This window comes from Salvia miltiorrhiza, chromosome 2 (assembly GCF_028751815.1).
Source record: "Salvia miltiorrhiza cultivar Shanhuang (shh) chromosome 2, IMPLAD_Smil_shh, whole genome shotgun sequence".
Lineage (NCBI taxonomy): Eukaryota > Viridiplantae > Streptophyta > Magnoliopsida > Lamiales > Lamiaceae > Salvia > Salvia miltiorrhiza.
Genome location: NC_080388.1, coordinates 39,951,322 through 39,970,486, shown reverse-complemented (window position 1 = coordinate 39,970,486; position 19,165 = coordinate 39,951,322). Strand labels below are relative to the sequence as shown.

General features: G+C 37.5%; 2 protein-coding genes across 6 annotated transcripts; one reads left to right on the top strand and one right to left on the bottom strand.

Moving 5' to 3' along the window:
- The first annotated feature begins 1,541 nt into the window (after positions 1 to 1,541).
- On the top strand, positions 1,542 to 4,800 carry LOC131007600 (clathrin light chain 1-like). Of its 2 annotated transcripts, XM_057934506.1 has the most exons (4): positions 1,555 to 1,662; positions 1,699 to 2,102; positions 3,842 to 3,995; positions 4,105 to 4,800. In XM_057934506.1, exons 2-4 carry the CDS (start codon positions 1,738 to 1,740, stop codon positions 4,543 to 4,545), a joined length of 960 nt encoding a protein of 319 aa, XP_057790489.1. In that variant the 5' UTR covers positions 1,555 to 1,662; positions 1,699 to 1,737; the 3' UTR covers positions 4,546 to 4,800. The 2 variants fall into 2 exon arrangements, with proteins under 2 accessions (XP_057790490.1, XP_057790489.1); XM_057934507.1 differs by having other exon boundaries at positions 1,542 to 2,102.
- Positions 4,801 to 5,496: 696 nt separating this feature from the next.
- LOC131011157 (putative serine/threonine-protein kinase) lies at positions 5,497 to 8,803 on the bottom strand. 4 transcript variants are annotated; one of them, XM_057938957.1, is made up of 7 exons: positions 8,546 to 8,803; positions 7,880 to 8,013; positions 7,219 to 7,331; positions 6,860 to 7,070; positions 6,544 to 6,778; positions 6,187 to 6,337; positions 5,497 to 5,985 (listed from the first exon to the last, which is right to left on the bottom strand). In XM_057938957.1, the coding sequence occupies exons 2-7, from the start codon at positions 7,962 to 7,964 to the stop codon at positions 5,659 to 5,661; spliced, it is 1,122 nt and encodes a 373-aa protein (XP_057794940.1). In that variant the 5' UTR covers positions 7,965 to 8,013; positions 8,546 to 8,803; the 3' UTR covers positions 5,497 to 5,658. The 4 variants fall into 4 exon arrangements, with proteins under 4 accessions (XP_057794940.1, XP_057794939.1, XP_057794937.1 ...); XM_057938956.1 differs by having other exon boundaries at positions 7,880 to 8,042; positions 8,113 to 8,763; XM_057938954.1 differs by having other exon boundaries at positions 8,113 to 8,763.
- Between the last annotated feature and the right edge of the window lie 10,362 nt (positions 8,804 to 19,165).

Here is a 19,165-nt window from a genome sequence, read left to right as displayed (position 1 = left end):
GCGGACTCAACCGGTCGTCTATGCCTAAAGAAGTTCTGCAAGGCGGTCATACGGGCTTTTGGAGCCCATTACCTGCGCCGTCCAACGGCAACAGACGTGCAACGCCTACTCCGAATGCACGAGGCGAGACATGGTTTTCCCGGGATGCTCGGGAGCTTAGACTGCATGCATTGGGCGTGGAAGAACTGCCCAAAGGCGTGGCACGACGCATACACACGCGGGGATCAGGGAGAGCCCACCTTGATATTGGAGGCCGTTGCCTCTTTCGATTTGTGGATTTGGCACGCCTTCTTCGGTGTTGCTGGTTCAAACAACGACATCAATGTGCTGAATCAGTCTCCTCTCTTCTCCGACGTGTTAGGAGGAACTGCGGCGCCGGTGGTCTTTCATGCCAACCAGCGCGAATACCGGATGGGCTACTATTTGTGTGACGGCATATATTCGGAGTGGCGTTGCTTCGTGAAGAGTCCATCAATGGCAACCAATCCGAAGGAGGCAAGGTTCAAGAAGATGCAAGAATCGGCACGGAAGGATGTGGAACGCGCCTTCGGAGTCCTTCAAGCTCGGTGGGGAATCATTCGAAGTCCGGCGCGCAATTGGTACGTAGAGCACCTGAAGGACATCATGATGTGTTGCATCATTCTCCACAACATGATTGTGGAACACGAAGGTGAAGCGGCTGCCAACTGGAGAGATGATGACGGGGCGTCTAGCAGTGGTTCGACGGAGAGTGCTGGACAAACACCGGTGTCCTTCGAGGAATATGTGCGAAGGGATAGCCTTCTCCGAGATAGACAACTACATGCTCAGCTCCGATATGATTTGACTGAGCACCTTTGGGCACGTTTCGGACCTCTAGGGCCAGAGTAGTTAATTTTTAGGAATTGTTTTTATTTTATTAAAGTTTTATGTAATATTTAGGATTTTATAATTAATGCAATTTAAATTTGTAATAAATTGTGTTATTTAAATTTGAGAAATAAAATTTAAATGAAAAACATAAAATCAAAACTAATATTATCAAGTAGGCTATCAAGGAACCCCAATGCAGCACTACCTACTCAATAACACAAACACTATCAAGTAGGCTATCAAGGAGGCTATCAAGGAGGTCCCAATGCGGATGCTCTAAGAATGAAACAAAATTAACTTGAATGATAGAAATTATCAAAAATCTTAAATATCTCAAAATTATAATTTATTAAAGTAAATAAGGGTCTATTAGTCTTATTATTTTTGTCTATCAAAATTAATCTTCGAAAGTAAACATGATTTAAAGTATCAAATTTATTACAATTCGGATATGATTTAAATTGAAATAATTTTAAAGACGCGCTTAGATTGTAAATCGGCCCAGAAGATGCTATGAATATATTAAAATAAAACAAATAAAAAGATGAGTGGCCATAAAGCAAAGGTAAAAATGGTAGTAGTAACAATAATGAAAAAAATATTAGTAAAATAATTTTCTTTGTTTAATTAATTTATAAAAAAAATACAAAACTAGTAAAATAAAATGTAGTTTTCCCAAACTTAGACACGTCATTTCAAGCTCGCACATTAAACAAATGTGTGTGTACACACACATACATATATACATATTATATGGACACAAATCAGAAACATACGGCATTCTATTTTGCAGCTAGAATAGATAGAAGCGTAAAAAAGAGCAAAGAAAATCGAAAACTTGGAGAGAGAAAATTCAGCGTCTGTTAGAGAGAGAGAGAGAGAGATATGGCATCCTTCGACGACGCGTCAGCTCCTCCATTTGACTACGAAGGACACACCAGCTACGCCGATAACTATTCCGCCTTCTCCTCCGCCGACACTCCGCCCTATTCCGGCACTGCCTTCACGCCGGAGTATTCGGAGTCCGAGCAAGTTCCAGCAGACCAGCCCAACTCCTCCGATCCATTCGGATTTGAGTCGAATGCTGAGCCTTTCGAGCACGACGCTTCGGTTCCGATCTCGAACGGCAACGGGAGCTCGCCGTACGACCTCGGCCAGGACTCTGAGGGCATATTCACGTCGGACGGACCGATCCTTCCGCCTCCTAACGAGATGCAAGAAGAAGGATTCGCTCTTCGCGAATGGAGGAGGTGATGTTCCTGCACTTCTATTCAGTAATAAGTTGTTGATTTGTTGTATTCTGCTCGTACACATCGTCGGATCGGCTTCCTAGTGCCTGATTAGGGCTTCGGTAAAGTTTATTTAAGCGTGCTAATAATCATTTTCACTGATTTGGTGGAGATCTCTTGCTGGATTGTAGTTCGATCGTTAGTAACGGTGAGCAAAATGATTATAATAATTATTAACTTTTGGAGAAAAATATATAAGAGACAGATTATAGGCATAATTGATTTGTGTCAAATGGATCCTAGGAATTGGATGATCTATTTGATTTGTTGATGGGCATGGTTTAACTTGGATAGCATATACAAATCATCTCTATATTTGAGCACATATGTAGATTCAGTTCTCTAAGATTTATTATAGTTCTCTGCGACCTGCTCGCTGCTAGATCTATTGGTTGGGGTCAAATAGAAAGGATCAAGATGTATTTAGGCAGCTTTATGTAACATCTCGATCTAGATGAGAACAACCAGACAATTAATTTTCAGTGAAACCAGTAGATCACATAAATCCCATATTATTGCATGTCAACTTGATTTCAGTGTTTTATGTAATCAAAGTAGGTTATACGAGCTAGTAAAGCGAGACAACTATGGTAATCAAAGAATAGTTAATTGAAAATAAATGAGGATATTCACATATTCATAAAGATAGGTTTTCTAGGCAGTGACATGAGATTATTAGATCATATTAATGAAGTCTTTGGGGGTACCCTGGTTTCTTATTAAATTAGTGGCGATTGGAGGCGTGGCTAGCTTTGAGACATAACTTTGATTGGAACAGTGTTTTTTGAGCAGAACCCACTTGGTCGGTAACAACAAAATACTAAATTACACTAAAGTAAACTAGCTTGTGGCTGAGTGAACACTTAATCTCCTGAGGTTGCACCTTTTCTTGCATTGATCATGTTAAGTTGGTTGCCTAATTTGTTTCAGTGATAGATATTTATTTATTTAGTTTGACATGAATGTTAGTCTTTCATAACATGTTCCTATTTGCTTCCATACCCATTTGATGGTCTTATTAGCTCATATAATTGTCTGGTTTGACTTACTTAAAATAGAGAGCGTGAAGGGTTTTGATGGGTTAATTGTCCACATAAAGAAATATTTTGGGTATAGCATCTTCTTGTCATGTGAAAATATGATAATCACATATGTTACTTGATGTGACCAAGTATGTTAATTTTCCATACAAGATTTGTTGTTATGACATAACCAGAAACAAATTGCCCAATTTTAAAAGAAAACTTTTAATAGTAACTAAATGCTCCATTTTTTCTTCTTCTAAAAAAGTAAATTGGAGCAAAATAGCTATTCAGTGATGACATTGGTTTAACTAGAGACATCGGCGTATTGTTTTGGCTCGGTGGAAACAAAATCTTTTTCCTTAGGATTAGAAATAGAGAATGAATTAACTAGAAAGGTTGTCATAATCACCTTAATGATTTGCTTGCCAAACAGGAATGTCTAGTCTACGAAAACCAGAAGGCTAGTTTTTATTTCTTTCAGAAAATAAGGATACCTTTATGGGTGTAGACATGTAGTTGAAAACGTGAAATGTAAAATGGAAATGAAACTGAACGGTGAGCACCCTAACATACTGTATCATGCCTTGGAGAAATTTTTGTTCATTTAAATGACTAAAGATATGGGATCTTCTGATAAGGGAATTTTTCTTGTGTCATTATGATTTATGCTTGCAGGCTAAACACCATTCGTCTGGAAGAGAAGGAAAAGAGGGAAAAGGAGATGCGGATCCAAATTATCATAGAAGGTGAAGAGTATATAAAAGCTTTCTATGAGAAGACAAAGCTTAATGTGGAGACTAACAAGAGCACTAATAGAGAGAAAGAGAAGGTTTGGGTTTTCGTAGATTGAGTTTTGAAGATAAATCACTTAATGATTTATAAAATACAATAGCAACCTTTACCCTGATACAATTATTTATTTATAATTTTGGAAACAGTCATCCCTAGCCAGTCAAGAAAAATTCCACAAAGAGGCCGACAAACACTACTGGAAATCCATAGCGGAGCTTGTCCCTAACGAAGTGGCCCAAATCGAGAAGAGAGGAAAGAAGAAGGATCAAGATAAGAAGCCATCCATCACAGTCGTCCAAGGCCCCAAGCCTGGCAAACCAACCGACCTTTCAAGGATGCGTGGGATATTGGTGAAGCTGAAACACAATCCCCCTCCACACATGCTTCCACCCCCACCTCCACCTGCTCCAGCTAAGGATGGGAAAGACGGGAAGGATGGGAAAAACAAGAAAGATGTAAAAGAAACGAAGGAGAAACCAACTTCAGCTAAAGAAGCGGGGGAAGAATCTGCTCCTAACGGTGCTGCTGCTACTCAAGCATCGGAAGAAGCTGCTGCTGCTCCTGCCGAGGACCAGCCAAGTAGCTGATGCAGCTGAGTTTTTGAGTGCATGCTGTTTGGCGCCATGATTGCAGAAATTCCTCTTTTAATATTAAATCCGCAATTTATTCATCTTTTATGTTTGCCTTTTTTGAATGGATGAACCAAGAAACTATGGCTGGACCAAGCACTAGTGTCTTTTGGAGCTTAAACTATAGTCACAGATAATTCTTGTTTGTGTAGTGTAATTGTATGAACATATTTTGTTGTTGTAATCTCTACTTATTTTACCTTGTTCTTTTCATGATTTGAGTAGGCTATTGATGCCATGCATATGCATTCGGAATATATATACACTCCCATGAATACATCCTTAAACGAACCAAGTTATTTGTGAAATTCGATCATTTAGTAAATGGCTGAGTTGGACAATTTTTTTTGAGCCGAGCTCGAGTTTGTCGAGAGGCTCGCCAGCATGTTTGAGCTCATCTTACACGAGCATGTCAACAAACATGTTTACACAAGCCTTCATGGACATGTTCGTGAGCCCAAGTAATTAGTATTTCTTTCGTACCACTTCATTTGACTTAATTTTTTTGACACGTTTATTTATAAGAGTAAGATTGTGATGTAAAGTATATGGTTTCATTATTTATTGTAGTGAAAATTTAGTATCTAAAAAAAAAACATGCCAAGTCAAGTGAGATGGAGAGAGTATAACTGTTGAATCGAACTTGAATGGAATATTATCAAATATTCGATGAGCTGAAGTCGAGCTTGAAAATGATGTCGCCGAGCAAATGACATAGCAAAGTTCAAACTCAAATCCGAAAACAAAAGGAGGCTCGAATCGAGCCTACTCAAAAAGGAACAAAGAAACCTTACTTGAACACAATTTGTGTGGGTCTAGATTTGTTAGACGGTATTCAATGTCCGTGTACATACCGATTTCAAGCCCATATAGTGGCATATTTTATTTTGAAATAGAGTAGCTCCAAAATAACGAATTAACATATATTGATATTGTGGGTCACTTTACAAAATCCACACAACAAAAATGTAATGTTTATCAAGTAAATACAAAGCGTTCCAACCTCCAATGCCTCAGAAATCAAAGCCATCCAAATAGGCAATTGAAATAGAAGGTGTATAGAATCCAACCTCATCTTGGGGTCACCTGAGTGATTGTGGAGGGAAACGAGTTCATCTGATAACTGTTTGAAGTGCCGGATAATTTATCCTTTGCTGACCTGCCACTAAGACTAGCCGAATCATCAAAGAAACCTGGAGGTGTGAGTTCGTTCTCCTTGAGTCGAACATTTCTTGAGAGCATCTCAATCACCTGGCTCATCAATGGCCTTCTGCTTGCGGCTGCTTGGGTGCAGAAGAGGGCAACTTTCACATACCTCAGAACCTCGTTCTCTGGAAATTCTTCCAGTTCGGGGTCGACCAGATCCAGCAATTTCTCTTCTTGATATAGCTCCCATGCCTATGTAGCATTTCATTGAAAAATAAAGTATAACAGTTCACAGAAAAAAAGAGGAAAGACGTTAGCTGGCAAAAGTAAAGGAATGAAATGAAATTGAGAGATTTATGAAGTTTCATCACATGCAAATCGGATATGTATGGGAGCATATGTGACAAGAAAACATTCATAAGTTACAAAAAGATTTTAAAATGAATCACGTACCCATTCAGCTAGCAACTTTTGAACGCCTCCATGATCAGCATTCGCCCAAGTTCTGCCACTTACGATTTCGAGTGTAAGAATCCCGTAGCTATAGACATCAGCCTTCACTGTCAAATGACCGCCTAATGCATATTCAGGAGCAAGGTAACCTCTGTTTGGCACAAACCAAAGGAAAAAGTTAGTCTAGCAAAACAAAGGAACAGAAAGTCTAAAATTGATGACAGCATCCAAATGCCAGTTTGAGTGTTAATACAATATTATGAACAAAACTGAAGGTAGCATCCCAACTCCCAAGACCAAATTGTGCCATAATTTTTTAATGTGGGAACATTATGAGATGATACAAAAGGGACATACGTTGTTCCTGCTATTTTTGTGGTAATGTGGGATATATTGTCCGGGAAAAGTTTAGCCAATCCAAAGTCTCCAATTTTTGGTTGGAAGTCCGCATCCAAAAGTACATTGCTACCTTTGATGTCTCTATGCACAATGCGAGGCACAAGTTGTTCGTGAAGGAATGATAGCCCTCTGGCAGTACCCAAGCAGATGGCAGACCTTCTTCTCCAATCAAGTTTTTTGGATCTCCTAGGACCTGCAATATTTGAAAGCTTACTTTGTATGGGCATAGAAAATTTCAATTGCTTCAATTTTCAAAATTAATGTACCAACATACCTAGTAATGCACGATCGATGCTGTTATTTTCCAAATATTCATACACCAAAATCTGGTCACGTCCATGAACACAGCACCCAAGTAACTGAACTAGATTTGGATGTTTGACATTAGAAATAGTCTCAATCTCTGTTAGAAACTCACGCTCTCCCTGCTTTGACTCAGCAGAGAGCAGCTTCACTGCAACTACCATTCCATTTCTCAGAATTCCCTATGCAAAATCAGGAGAGATGGGAGACAAGATGTTAAAATTTAATGATAAGATGAAGCTCAGAATAGTACCTGGAGAAAATAATAATCAGAAATAACAGGTTAAGTTACTGATGAGGAGGAAAAGGAGATGCAGAATTATGTAATACCTTGTAAACTATACCAAAACCTCCTCGTCCTATTTTGTTACTCAGGTTGAAGTTATTTGTTGCTATTCGTAATTCATTGAATGAGAAAGTTCTTGTCTTTGTGATAGTGACCGCTGTTTAGAGAGTCACAAGTTATAAAGCAAGAAAACATCAGAAAAGCAAAAATATAAAGCAAAAAGACTGCAAGGAAATTAGGCATCATGACTAAACTGCCCCTTTTTTCCATATAACAATGAATATCTGGAAGTCTTTGTTTCCCAATTAGGTTAACAGATGCAGTTACAACCAGTTTAGGGGGATGCACTTCTGACAATCTAACTATGTTTGCAGATCTAAGAACCCTTGTTCAAACTCTTATATACATATATGATGCTGTGGCAAGTTCGCAAAAGATACTGATTAATACTTCAATAATCTGAATAATCAGCAACCATATTTAGAAATGATCACGAATTCGTGTGTTCTGAATGGCTTTCTAATTTCTACTGGCATACTGAGAGCACACACCAATAGCATGCTGATAAGAAGAACAGCCCATTGGACCGGTGACAACATAATGAAACATAAGATAAAAACATATAATGAATTAATCAAGAACTATAAAGAGTATGAATCAATTCCACAAGGACTCCACCAAGCAGTAGGATGCTGAAGCAGTTACCTTCTTGATCTTGTTCGGAATTACTAACATGTTTGTCACTACTCTTCCGGAGAATGGTTGATGCACCAAAGCATCCACAGCTCATGCTTTCAGTCAGGTACAATCACTCCAAAGCCCCTCAATTTGGAGATGAGCTGTTCAAGTTGCTTCCATTAGCTATCGCCTAGTGCATGGATAAATTTTGATGCAATTATAACAACTACGTGCAACTCACATACAGGGCACACACAAACCTCAGTTTTGAGAGTAAGAACCGATTTCGCCCCCTTTAGCGCAATCACAAGTGCTTCAAACATTCATAATGCGGTTATTTTCTAGAGAGAAAGATAGGCGAAACATGAATGGTCGAAATGCAGGCAGGGATTACTCTCTCCTCTCTCACACGCATAGACACACGCACCCGACACGATTAAACTTACAGGCGCTCGACAAGTAACAAAAGCCTAATTCACTCCCGCAACAGAGAATCTCAAACAGGTACAATTATTGTCAACAAAACCAAGGAAATTACTTTGATCATGAAATCATTATAGAAACTCTCGATCGCGTTGCAGAAGACTAAATCATCTACATTCGGGATACAGACAGTCGAAATCACAATCCGGAAATAATTTAACGCGATTCGCATAATACTGAAAGCAATCAGGACAGAAAAAAACGAATTACACAAGCAATTCAGCTGGGCTGGGAGAAATCAATGGGCACCGGAGAGGAACGGCTTGAAAAACAATGGTGTGGATGCGTAGGGTCCGTGTGGAATGCGAAGAAGTAGAAGTGAGAAGTCATGGCTGGCGCGAGAGCTTGGATGATGTCCCGTCCCAGCTTGCGTATAGTGTGTGTAGTGCGTGAAATCTCGACAGCGATGCTCAGCTTTGTCTTTTCCCAACTCAATTTCCCACGCGCTTTTTATCAACAGTCAACACCAAAGCAAAACCGAGCCCAAATTGAATTCCTTTTCTTTTTTTCTTTTTCCAAATTAAAATACCTGTTTGATTTTTTCTTTTATTTTTTTTATAAATTACACAAGTAAATAAAGATTGGTTTGATTTTACTGTTCGAATAATGGGTGAAATAAAATTGACTCAAATTATTAATTCAATATTGCCTATGTATGACGGATTAATTTAAAGAATTCGAATTTCAAGAGGAAGGGGAGCTGTATCTATGAATTTTTTGAATTGGAAATAGTTTTTATCCGAACGAACCATTCCAACGTTTTGTCCTACATCACATGTATTCACGTTATTATAGTTTAATGATTGGAATTTGGTAGATCTTCAGCCCATTAAAAGGAGGGTTTTTGAATTAAAAAAAAAGGAATTTGTTAAATTGGATCTAAGAGCACCCGCAACGCGGGTACTCGAGTGGGTACTCGAGGAGAGGGAGCCGGTCGAGGAGCGCGATGCAGGGGGGAGCTCCTCGAGGAATTCTCGAGTTATCGGGTATGCTCGAAAGGGGGAATGGATGGCGCGTGCAATGCACGCGCCCAATTAAAAAATAAAAAGGAAAAATTGGAAAATTCGAATTTTATTCGAATTTTGACTGCACCTCCTCAATTTGCGCACCTTTGACCGACCGTTTTCAATTTTTTTTTCCTTCTTTTCCTCTTTAAAAAACCTCACTTTCTTCCCACCATCTTCACACCTCTTCTTCTCCAATTTTCTTCTCCTCCATTTATCAACAATACAATTTTTTCCGTCATGGATCCACGCAACCCTTTCTACGATCCAAATTGGTGCCCCGATCTCTCCTCCGATTATCATCCCGATATGGGAGGAATCAATTTGGAGGAGAGCCCGCCCGAGGAGGAACCGGTCAGTGCACAACAGAGTGTCTCCCCACCAAAGAAAGGCGGCCGGAGGAAGGAAATGGCCACCAATATCAAGCACGACAAGGCCGCTAGGTACCGTCATACGTATGCTCCCGAGCATATGGATCTCATCGTCCAAATTTGGGCGGAGGAGACCAACGAATCGATCCGTGGGACGGATCAGAAGGGAGAGGCATATTGGGGCCGGATCCGCGAACGTGTGAACCCCATCCTCGGCGTCGACCTTAAGATCAAGCAACTTCAAGGCCACTGGTCCCGGGTGAGCGCGGATGTGCGTCTCTGGGAAGCTGTTTGGGTGGAGACGCGCAACAATTGGCCGTCCGGTCATTCGGATGATATGATTCGTGAAAAGGCCCAAACCCTCTTCAAGGCTCGAAGCCCACACAGGGCCTCCTTCAATTTCTGGAACGCGTGGAGAGTTCTCCGGAACAATCCCAAGTTCAAGTCGATGTACCTCCTTGGAGACGTGAATGCTTCCAAGAGGACAAAGACTACGGAAGAGGGCGGCTTCACCACCTCGGCGTCGGGCGAGGAGATCTCTTCTGCCCGGCCCATTGGCAACAAGGCGGCGGCGAAAGGGAAAGGGAAGGCAGCAGCGTCGTATACGAGCTCGGATCCTCCACCAGAAATAGTGGAGAGGTTGGAGAGGACCGACGAGCAGATGAGGGCATTCACCGCCCAGTACCAGCGGAGGAACGATATCCGGGAGAGGGAGCTCGATATGCAGCTCCTGAACACGGATACGACGCACATGACGGACACACAACGTGCATTGCACGCGTCCATGGTCGCCGACGTGCTCAGGCGTCGTGGTATATCCTAGGCTTTTAATTATGTGATTTTAATGATGTTTTAGGTTTTTTAAATTTTTATGTATTTTTTTAGGTGTTTTTAAATTTTTATGTATTTTTTTTTATGTTTTAAGTAATTTTAAATTTTATGTTTAATCCAGTATTTAACTATTACAAAAATATGCTATTTAAATTATGCAATAAAATTTAAATGAAAAACATAAAATCAAAACTAATATTATCAAGTAGGCTATCAAGGAACCCCAATGCAGCACTACCTACTCAATAACACAAACACTATCAAGTAGGCTATCAAGTAGGCTATCAAGGAAACCCCATTGCGGATGCTCTAACCAATTGCAAATTATATTTTTATGTAAAGTAGTTTGTAGAGCTTATTAGATGAATATATTTCAAGATTTTTTTTTTTATGTGTTTTGGTAATACTAAGATTATTGTGTGTTAGATAATATATTTACGTGTATAAAATAATATCATTAATTAGAGGCGAGACTTGATCCGACGACTCAAGCTGTCAAGCATGAGTTTGAGTCATTAAAGACAAAAGTCATGAAGCCATGAGTCACTTAAATATTTTGAGGCAAAAAAAAGTTGTCATTTAATTTACTTCAACAATGAAGAAGTCAAAAGAAATAAAAAAGAAAGTCATGAAGCCATGAGTCACTTAATTATTTTGAGGGAAAAAAAAGTTTCCATTTAATTTACTTCAACAATGAAGAAGTCAAAAGAAATAAAAAAGAATTCCACAGTAGAAGACAGAATAGATTAGTAGGAGGCGACGAAAAATATTCTGCGACGTGGTATAGAATTAGGGCATGGCTGGTATGCAGGAATGGAATGGTGATTCCTGCGTCCATTCTCAATCCTATGGTTAGTACGGTATTTGAGATGGGAATCGTCATTCCCGATGGAATGCCTATTCCCATACATATGGGATTAGCCATTCCTCCCCTCTCCCATGATATTGTGTATTCCCACGGATATGATATTACTAAAAAAATAAAAGTTTATTTATTTTTAATTAAATAATAATAATAAATAATAATAAAAATTAATTTATAATATATAAATAATAATAATATAATCAATTAAAAAATAATATAAAAGTAGTAAAATAATTAAATAATAATATACTAAAAATATAAAAATAATAATTTAAATGTAAAAAATAAATAATAATAATAATATTGTTATTATTTTATTATTATTGCTATTATCTATTATTGTGAGATATGCAATAATTAAATAAATAAAGAAGAGAAGGGTAATAATAGATAGATAAAAAAAAAAAAGAAATAATAAATAAAAGAATAGAAAAAAAGAAGAGAATGTAAGAAGAATATAAGATAGGTAAAAGAAAGAATAAGAAAAATAAGAATAAAAAAGATAACAAATAATAAGAAATATAAAAATAATGATAAATAATAATAATAAATAATAATAATTATATATATTAATTATTAATTAATATTTGTTATTTGTTATATTTTATTATTATTTATCATTATTTTATAATTATTAATTATTATTTGCTATATAATATATTTTATTATTATTATTATTATTATTATTATTATTATTATTATTATTATTATTATTATTATTATGTTAATTTTATTTCATTCCGATCCATTCATTCCTTAAAAATACCAACCATGGGAATCCTAGATTTCATTCCATTCCATTCTCATTGTCATTCCATTCCAAAATCCATTCCATTCACTTCTAATTCCATTCCTGCATACCAGCCATCACCTTAGGGAAATATTACGTACGTGGAATATTTATTAGATATTAAAGATAAGGTAGGCACCAATATCAATAAGTACTAATAAATTCTAGTCAATTTGCACCATACACCATTTATTGATAAATTGGCATTTCACACTCTTAATACATGTATATTGTTGATCTGGTAACTTTGAAAAAATAATATTATTCTATTTAAAGAGTGAGGTTTAAAATTTCATTTTTATCGTTTTTATTTTTCTAATTAAAAAAATAATCATATATATTAGAAAACATTATTTAATCATTACCAGATATTATAAAAAATGGAGTATCATATAATGTCTTAACGCTTCGATGGCTGTGAAATATAAACATTGTCCTAACGTCTAAACAATAACCATTATGTATCCAATATTTTATACTCCAAACCAGGGGGCTTAGCCCACTGGCCACCGGGTCCTCACTTAAGTGAAGTGACCCGGGTTCGATTCCTCTTGGGAGCGAATTGGAGATTGGAGATATAAGGTGGATTTGGTGAATGGAGAGATAAGGTGGTTCTTGGAGTGGATGGGGAACTAATTACTAACATCTAACATGACTTTGACCGATCAAAAAAAAAATCCAATATTTTATACTCCACTTACAAAAGTGTTCCAAACATTTTTCCACTATTATATAAAACGAATAATTCGGGTTGAATTAAGCGTGGGCTAAATACAAATTTTTCTGTAAATAAGTATTGTAAGGATAAAATGTATACAATTTTTTTTGTAAATAAGTATTGTAAGGATAAAATGTGAAATCATTCTCTTGAAAAGAAAAATATCACACTTTTGATAAATGTTAAAAGTAGCAAAAATATCATTATTTTGGTGGACGAATATAGTATTGTTGCAGAGAATTCGTATGCAATATCTAATTTAATATTTCCTCCGTCTCTAAAAAGTTTGCCTCAATCTCCTTACTTTCTATTTTTGTACATGACCCTACCATCTACTTTACAATTACAACCCTTTAAATACTTTTTACTATTATAAACTAGAGAGAAATGAGAGACTAGAGAAGAGAATATGTATTAAGCGTCTTTCAATATGAGGGCCAAAAGCCTCTATTTATACAAGTAGGAAGCTAGGGTTTTAGGGAGATTTCTTGGTCAACACACATAAGATTTATCTAGAAGATATATTTACAACACTTCCCCTTGATTGACCAATCCCTAATACAAAAAATGTTGCCTCATTAAAACTTTGCTAGGAAAACCCAATGGAACAAAACCTAGTCGAAGGAAAAAAAAAAGTACAACCGCTTCCTTTGAACTTGAGATTATTGAAGATCTTTGAGCCGGCGCATGCCGATCCCGTGTACCAACTTCCTGAATGTCGATGTTGGTAATGCCTTGGTGAATAAGTCCGCCAGATTATCACTTGAGAGAATTTGTTGAATGTCGATATCGCCATCCTTTTGAAGGTTGTTTGTGTAGAAGAACTTGGGAGAAATATGTTTTGTCCTATCGCCTTTTATGTATCCTCCTTGTCCTTGAGTTGCGCAATACAAGCAACATTGTCTTCATATGAAACAATTGGTTTGGCCTTTGATGAAGCTAACCCGCACGACTCTTGGATATGACTCGTCATATTTCTCAACTATACACATTCTCGACTTGTTATGCAATGATTTTACAAAGGAAAGTACAAATACAACGGAAAACTATACTAACCACGAATTTTCTCGTGGTGCAAAAGGCCAAACCAACAAAATCAAAAGCGATAAACAACATCCACGATAAGACGACGAAACAGGCAAACAAACGATAAACCTAGTGATTTTACTATTCGTTTATCCGGTAGAGCCGAAATTCTGGAACCACAGCTCTGATACCAATTGAATGAATCATATTTTGATATATGAGTCACGTGCCCGTGACCAATTCTGGATACCAAATGAATACATACAAAAATCATTTGTGCCTATTACAAGAGAAAGAATGTTACTTGCAAATTCGGCGATGAGCGACTCCAGAGTGAATCTTCCGATTTGTTTCCTACGGCAAGACTTGACGTTAGATGGAAACGAGCTTCAAGTCTTTTCCACCTCTTGGATTGACGTCTCCCTATCTCCTTATGCTCGCACAGAACTCTCTCTTTTCTGGCTACACGTTAATGCTCAAGTAATTAGGTTTAGGGCTTTCTTATTATTTATACTAGGTATTAATCATACCTAAATAATAAACCCATAAACTTAATTAAACCAAATAAAGCCCAAGAGAGAATAATTGAGAAAGGGACGCCCCCATGGAATTACGCCTTTATTGGGCCAAGCGGGGATCTACTAGCTCGAATAAAGTTTAGCCTCCCAGTGCTCGATTTTCTTATTAAGCCTATAATAAAATCGAGACACAAGTATTAATTTATTTCACTAGAAAATTAATACTGAATTACCTCTTTATTCTTTAGGTGAGTTGGGGCTAGCATTAGACTTAATTAATTCCCATGTTTAAGATATCCAATATCCATTAATTAATTAATTAATTAATTCCTATGACGATCAATTAATTAATTAATTAGTCGTTTAATTATAATTAAACGACATCTCGAGTGCTACCACTTAAACTTATTATCGTATCGGAACTAATTCCACCTACAGGGTTTAATACGATAAACTTATTAAGTTCCTCGAGAGGATATTATCATCCTGTTATTAATAGGACACGGATCCTTATTGCAATATAATCGCATGTCAAATAATAATTGTTATCACCCAAAGTATCAAGTATATTGAGCTTCAATAGAACTCTCACCCATGACAAATCAAAGCAATAGTCAATTAATTATTCACACCGATTAATTCAATTAAGGTTAAGACTATTTAAGTCGTCGAGATCTTGATTCTTAATTAGTCAGAATATAGGAATTCATGTCACTGTGATCATGTTCAATACACGAAGGTACTAGCATAAATAAATAGCCAAAACAAACTATTTATCCATTTATGCTACAATCTAAACCAGCAACTCATCCATAGTTGCCTCGATTGTGAACTCAATTTATATCTCAACCTTCTCCAATTATATGATATTCTGTGATCGACAACACACCATATAATCTATAATATGAGATAAATTGGACTATTATAGGATTATGCAATAACAATATAATTGGATCTTGTTTGGGACACGTTGCACATGGCTGATCTGGATCTTCCGGCTTTGATTCTTTTGTCTTCTGTTTCGGTGACCTTTCGTCTTTTTTGATAAGATGATGATCTTTTGATTTTTGATCATCGCCATCTTTCCTTTGAATATGAGTCTTCTCTTGATTTGGATTCATCAAAACTTCTTTTCTGAAAGTTTTAGTAAGTATCTCACAAGAATCTCGTGGATATGAAGGGTTAGTCTAATGAGAGAAATTTCAGAGATGAATTTTTAGAAAATGGAAAATTTTCTAAGTGAAGGAGAGACAAAAGAGAGAGGAGGAAAATGCATGGCAAAATAGTGAGGAAGATGAAAAGGCATATGGTAAGTGATTTGACAGAGGCTGTTCAGATTTGACCATTAAATCCGGTTTAAAGAGAATTTTCACGTTCGCATTAAACGAATCGTGAGCCTAAAAGGTGGAGCAAGTTAATATGTGATGACGTTGGTGAATAGTGGAAAGATTTTGAAAATCTTTTTATTCGATAAGTTGCAAAAAGGGCGGGTTAAAAATATTAAAATAAAATTCGCACCCTTTAGTTGAAAAATATATTTTCAAGTAAACAACAACACTTAGGATATTTGACATAGAAAAGCTTACTTGTCGACTGATAGTCGTTATCAACCGATACCTCTTATGAAATCCTGGGTGGCACCTTCTGGTTCCCCCTTAACTGATGATGGGGTAATTTTGACTATGATTGTTCAGTTTTGATAGTTGAACATTCCTTCAGTTGAGAAACTTCTTTAGATGACAAATGCGCAGCTGGTTGATTTAACTTTTGTTTCTGATCCTTTAGTTGCACTTCTGACATCTTCTAAGGTGGTTCTTGATCAACTCATTTTTCTTCCGATTTGATGAAGCTTGACTTCTGATAGAGCTTTCGTCTTCTGGCTGAATGAGTGTGTGTGAATGGACTTGATGTAATTGGCTTCTTCATTCCTTTGCCTATCCTTAGTTATTGCTTATCCTTTCAAGTAAAAGAACAATTTGATCTGGATGGTAGTACAATAAGAAATCCATTAGATAAAAGATCTTTAGATCACATATTTCTTTTCGATGACTGATCCGGTCATCAATGTGAGTCGACTTTCTTCTAGACTTCAGTTGTTGAGTCGATCTCGGAGAGAGAGAGGGAGAGAGCTGAAGGAGCAAATTAGTGACTATGACATAAGCACATATTATAGACAAATAAGAGCACATAGCACATGAGAAGAGTTTGCAAAAAGTTTTGAAAAACTTTTAAAATCTTTAGACAACCCTTTTGAATAGGATCTAGTTCAGTAGAACTGGATCAAAACAAATTGTTCTTTCGAACAACCTGCTCAAATACCAATTGTTAGGTCCGATCCCTGAAGGTTGAAAGAGCAGGTGTATGGGGGGGAAATACACCTGTAGGCTATTTTCGAAATAAGGTTACTTAAAACCAACACATTTGTTCTGAAAGACAGTTTGACTACTTTGAATATGCGTACTTCAATTGACAAGGGGTGGCGAATGATACTGAAATAAAGGTTCAGTGGGTGAGTTCAGTTAATTGAGCTGGTCAATTAACTTCAGTCCAAGTAAAGCTTCAGTCGTAAGTAAAATATAGTAGAGTTACTTGCTCAACTGACTATTTGAAAGATTGATCAGTTAAACCTATAACTCTAGCAGCGGAATATTAAACTTAGTGAAATAGCCTTGAAAGATTTTCTTCACAGAGAATCCCTTAGTTACTCTTTTCAATTAGTCAGTATTATAAAACAGAGAAATGCGCGGATACTGAATATTAAAGCAAGTAAGAACACAAGGAATTTTTACGTGGTTCGAAAAATAACGTTCCTACATCCACGGCTAGATGATTAGTCTGACAATCACTCGCTAGTGCTTACAGGTGCACAACAAACCTGACTACAATGCTTACGGGTGCAAAGCAAACATAACTGCAATGTTTACGGGTGCAAAGCAAACCTAACCACGATGCTTACGGGTGCAACGCAAACCTATCTGCAATGCTTACGGGTGCAAAACAACCTATACTGAAAGAAAACTCCTTACAGCAACTAACTCATTAAGTTGGATTTTCACACTTAGCTTGCGGGTGCTAAGTAACCTAACTGTTTAGTTTACTGGTACTAAACAGCCACTGAGCTTGGTCTAAGTCTCAAGCTCGATTACAAACACTCTTCTCGCTCATTTGAAAAAGGGTATTGTAATATACCAACTAGGATTACTGATAGGGCTGTAAATGAACAGAGCTACTCACAAGCTATTCGAGATTCGGCTCGAAAAAAGCTCGTTCGGAGCTCGATTCGATAATAAACGAGCCGAGCTCGAGCCTAATTTCGAGCTTGAAATTTTTATCGAGCCGAGCTCGAGCCTGACAGTGCTCGGCTCGTTGAGCTCGCGAACATGTTCGAATTCGATTGTTCACGAACATGTTCGCGAGCCTGTCCACGAACCTTCAGTCGAGCCTTCAATCGAGTTAGTACACGAGCCTTAAACGAGTCGAACTCGAACTCGAACTCGTGTAACATATTAATTAAGAAGATTTTCTTAAATTTATAACAAATTCGAGCTTGAACACCATATATACGAACATCTAATGAGCCGAGCTCGAGCTCAAGCTCGAATTCGATATTATCGAGCATCACCCGAGCTGAACTCGAACCGAGCCCGAGCTTAGTAAGTGGATGACGAGCCGAGCTCGATCATCAAGATAAAAGCTCGACTCGAGCTCGAGCCGAGCTCGAACACCCGAATATTTAAACGAGCCGAGCTCGAGCCTGCTAGTATTCGGCTCGGCTCGGCTCGTTTACAGCCTTAATTACTGAGTACAGAATCTCAAGTAATCGGTAACTAGGCTAATAATTTATCTAAATAAAAATCCTAGTTACAAAGAGAGTTTAAGTAACCAGTGAAACTGATTTTTACAGCATTTAGATCCTCTCTTCCTCGATTCAATGCTTAAGGAATTTTAAGCTCTATTTGATATTCTGATGTAGCTTTGGCATTGAGAATTGAATCGGAACCTTTTCCTTTTTCTTCTCTCTTCTCTCTCTCTTTCATTGAGAGTTCTCTCTCTCTTTCATTGAGAGTTCTTCTGTGCTATTTATAGGCGTCTCTGAGGAATAGATTCGTTGGCGGAGATATTCTTCTTCAAATTCTGCCGTTGGGAGATAACGTCTTTTTTTGGCTCAGGTACAAAGACATCTTCTTTTCTGATAAATGGATAAATGACCATCTTATCCGTTGGTACGGATGTTGCAGGCTTTTACACAAAAGGATAAACTCCATCCTTCAAGGTCAATGCTTCTAACTTCTTTAAGTGTTGCAACATGTCTTGGAGACTGTCCATGTGACCGTACGTCATGACTCATGGATTCCTCAGTTGCTTCTGATGTAGTTTCCTTCAGTTGAGAGCTTTCAGTTGAGTCTACATCTATGGGTGTGTTCTAGACTTGTGTGCGTCCTTCAGTTGAGCAAGCCACCAATTGAGCTGACATCTTCAGTTATCTTGTATTCACTGTCCAGTCTATCTAACCAAGAAACTCAAACCATCATTAGCTAGAATGTGCCTTTTAGTGGTTTTGGTATCATTAAAACATAGGATTGGATATTCTATCATTTCCCAACACCCATGAAGATGAAGAATCCTATTCATGGGTTCTTCAAAAGTTTGTTAAGTGCATGGGAGAGAAACCTCGGATGATTATTACTGACCAGAATTCCATCCTCC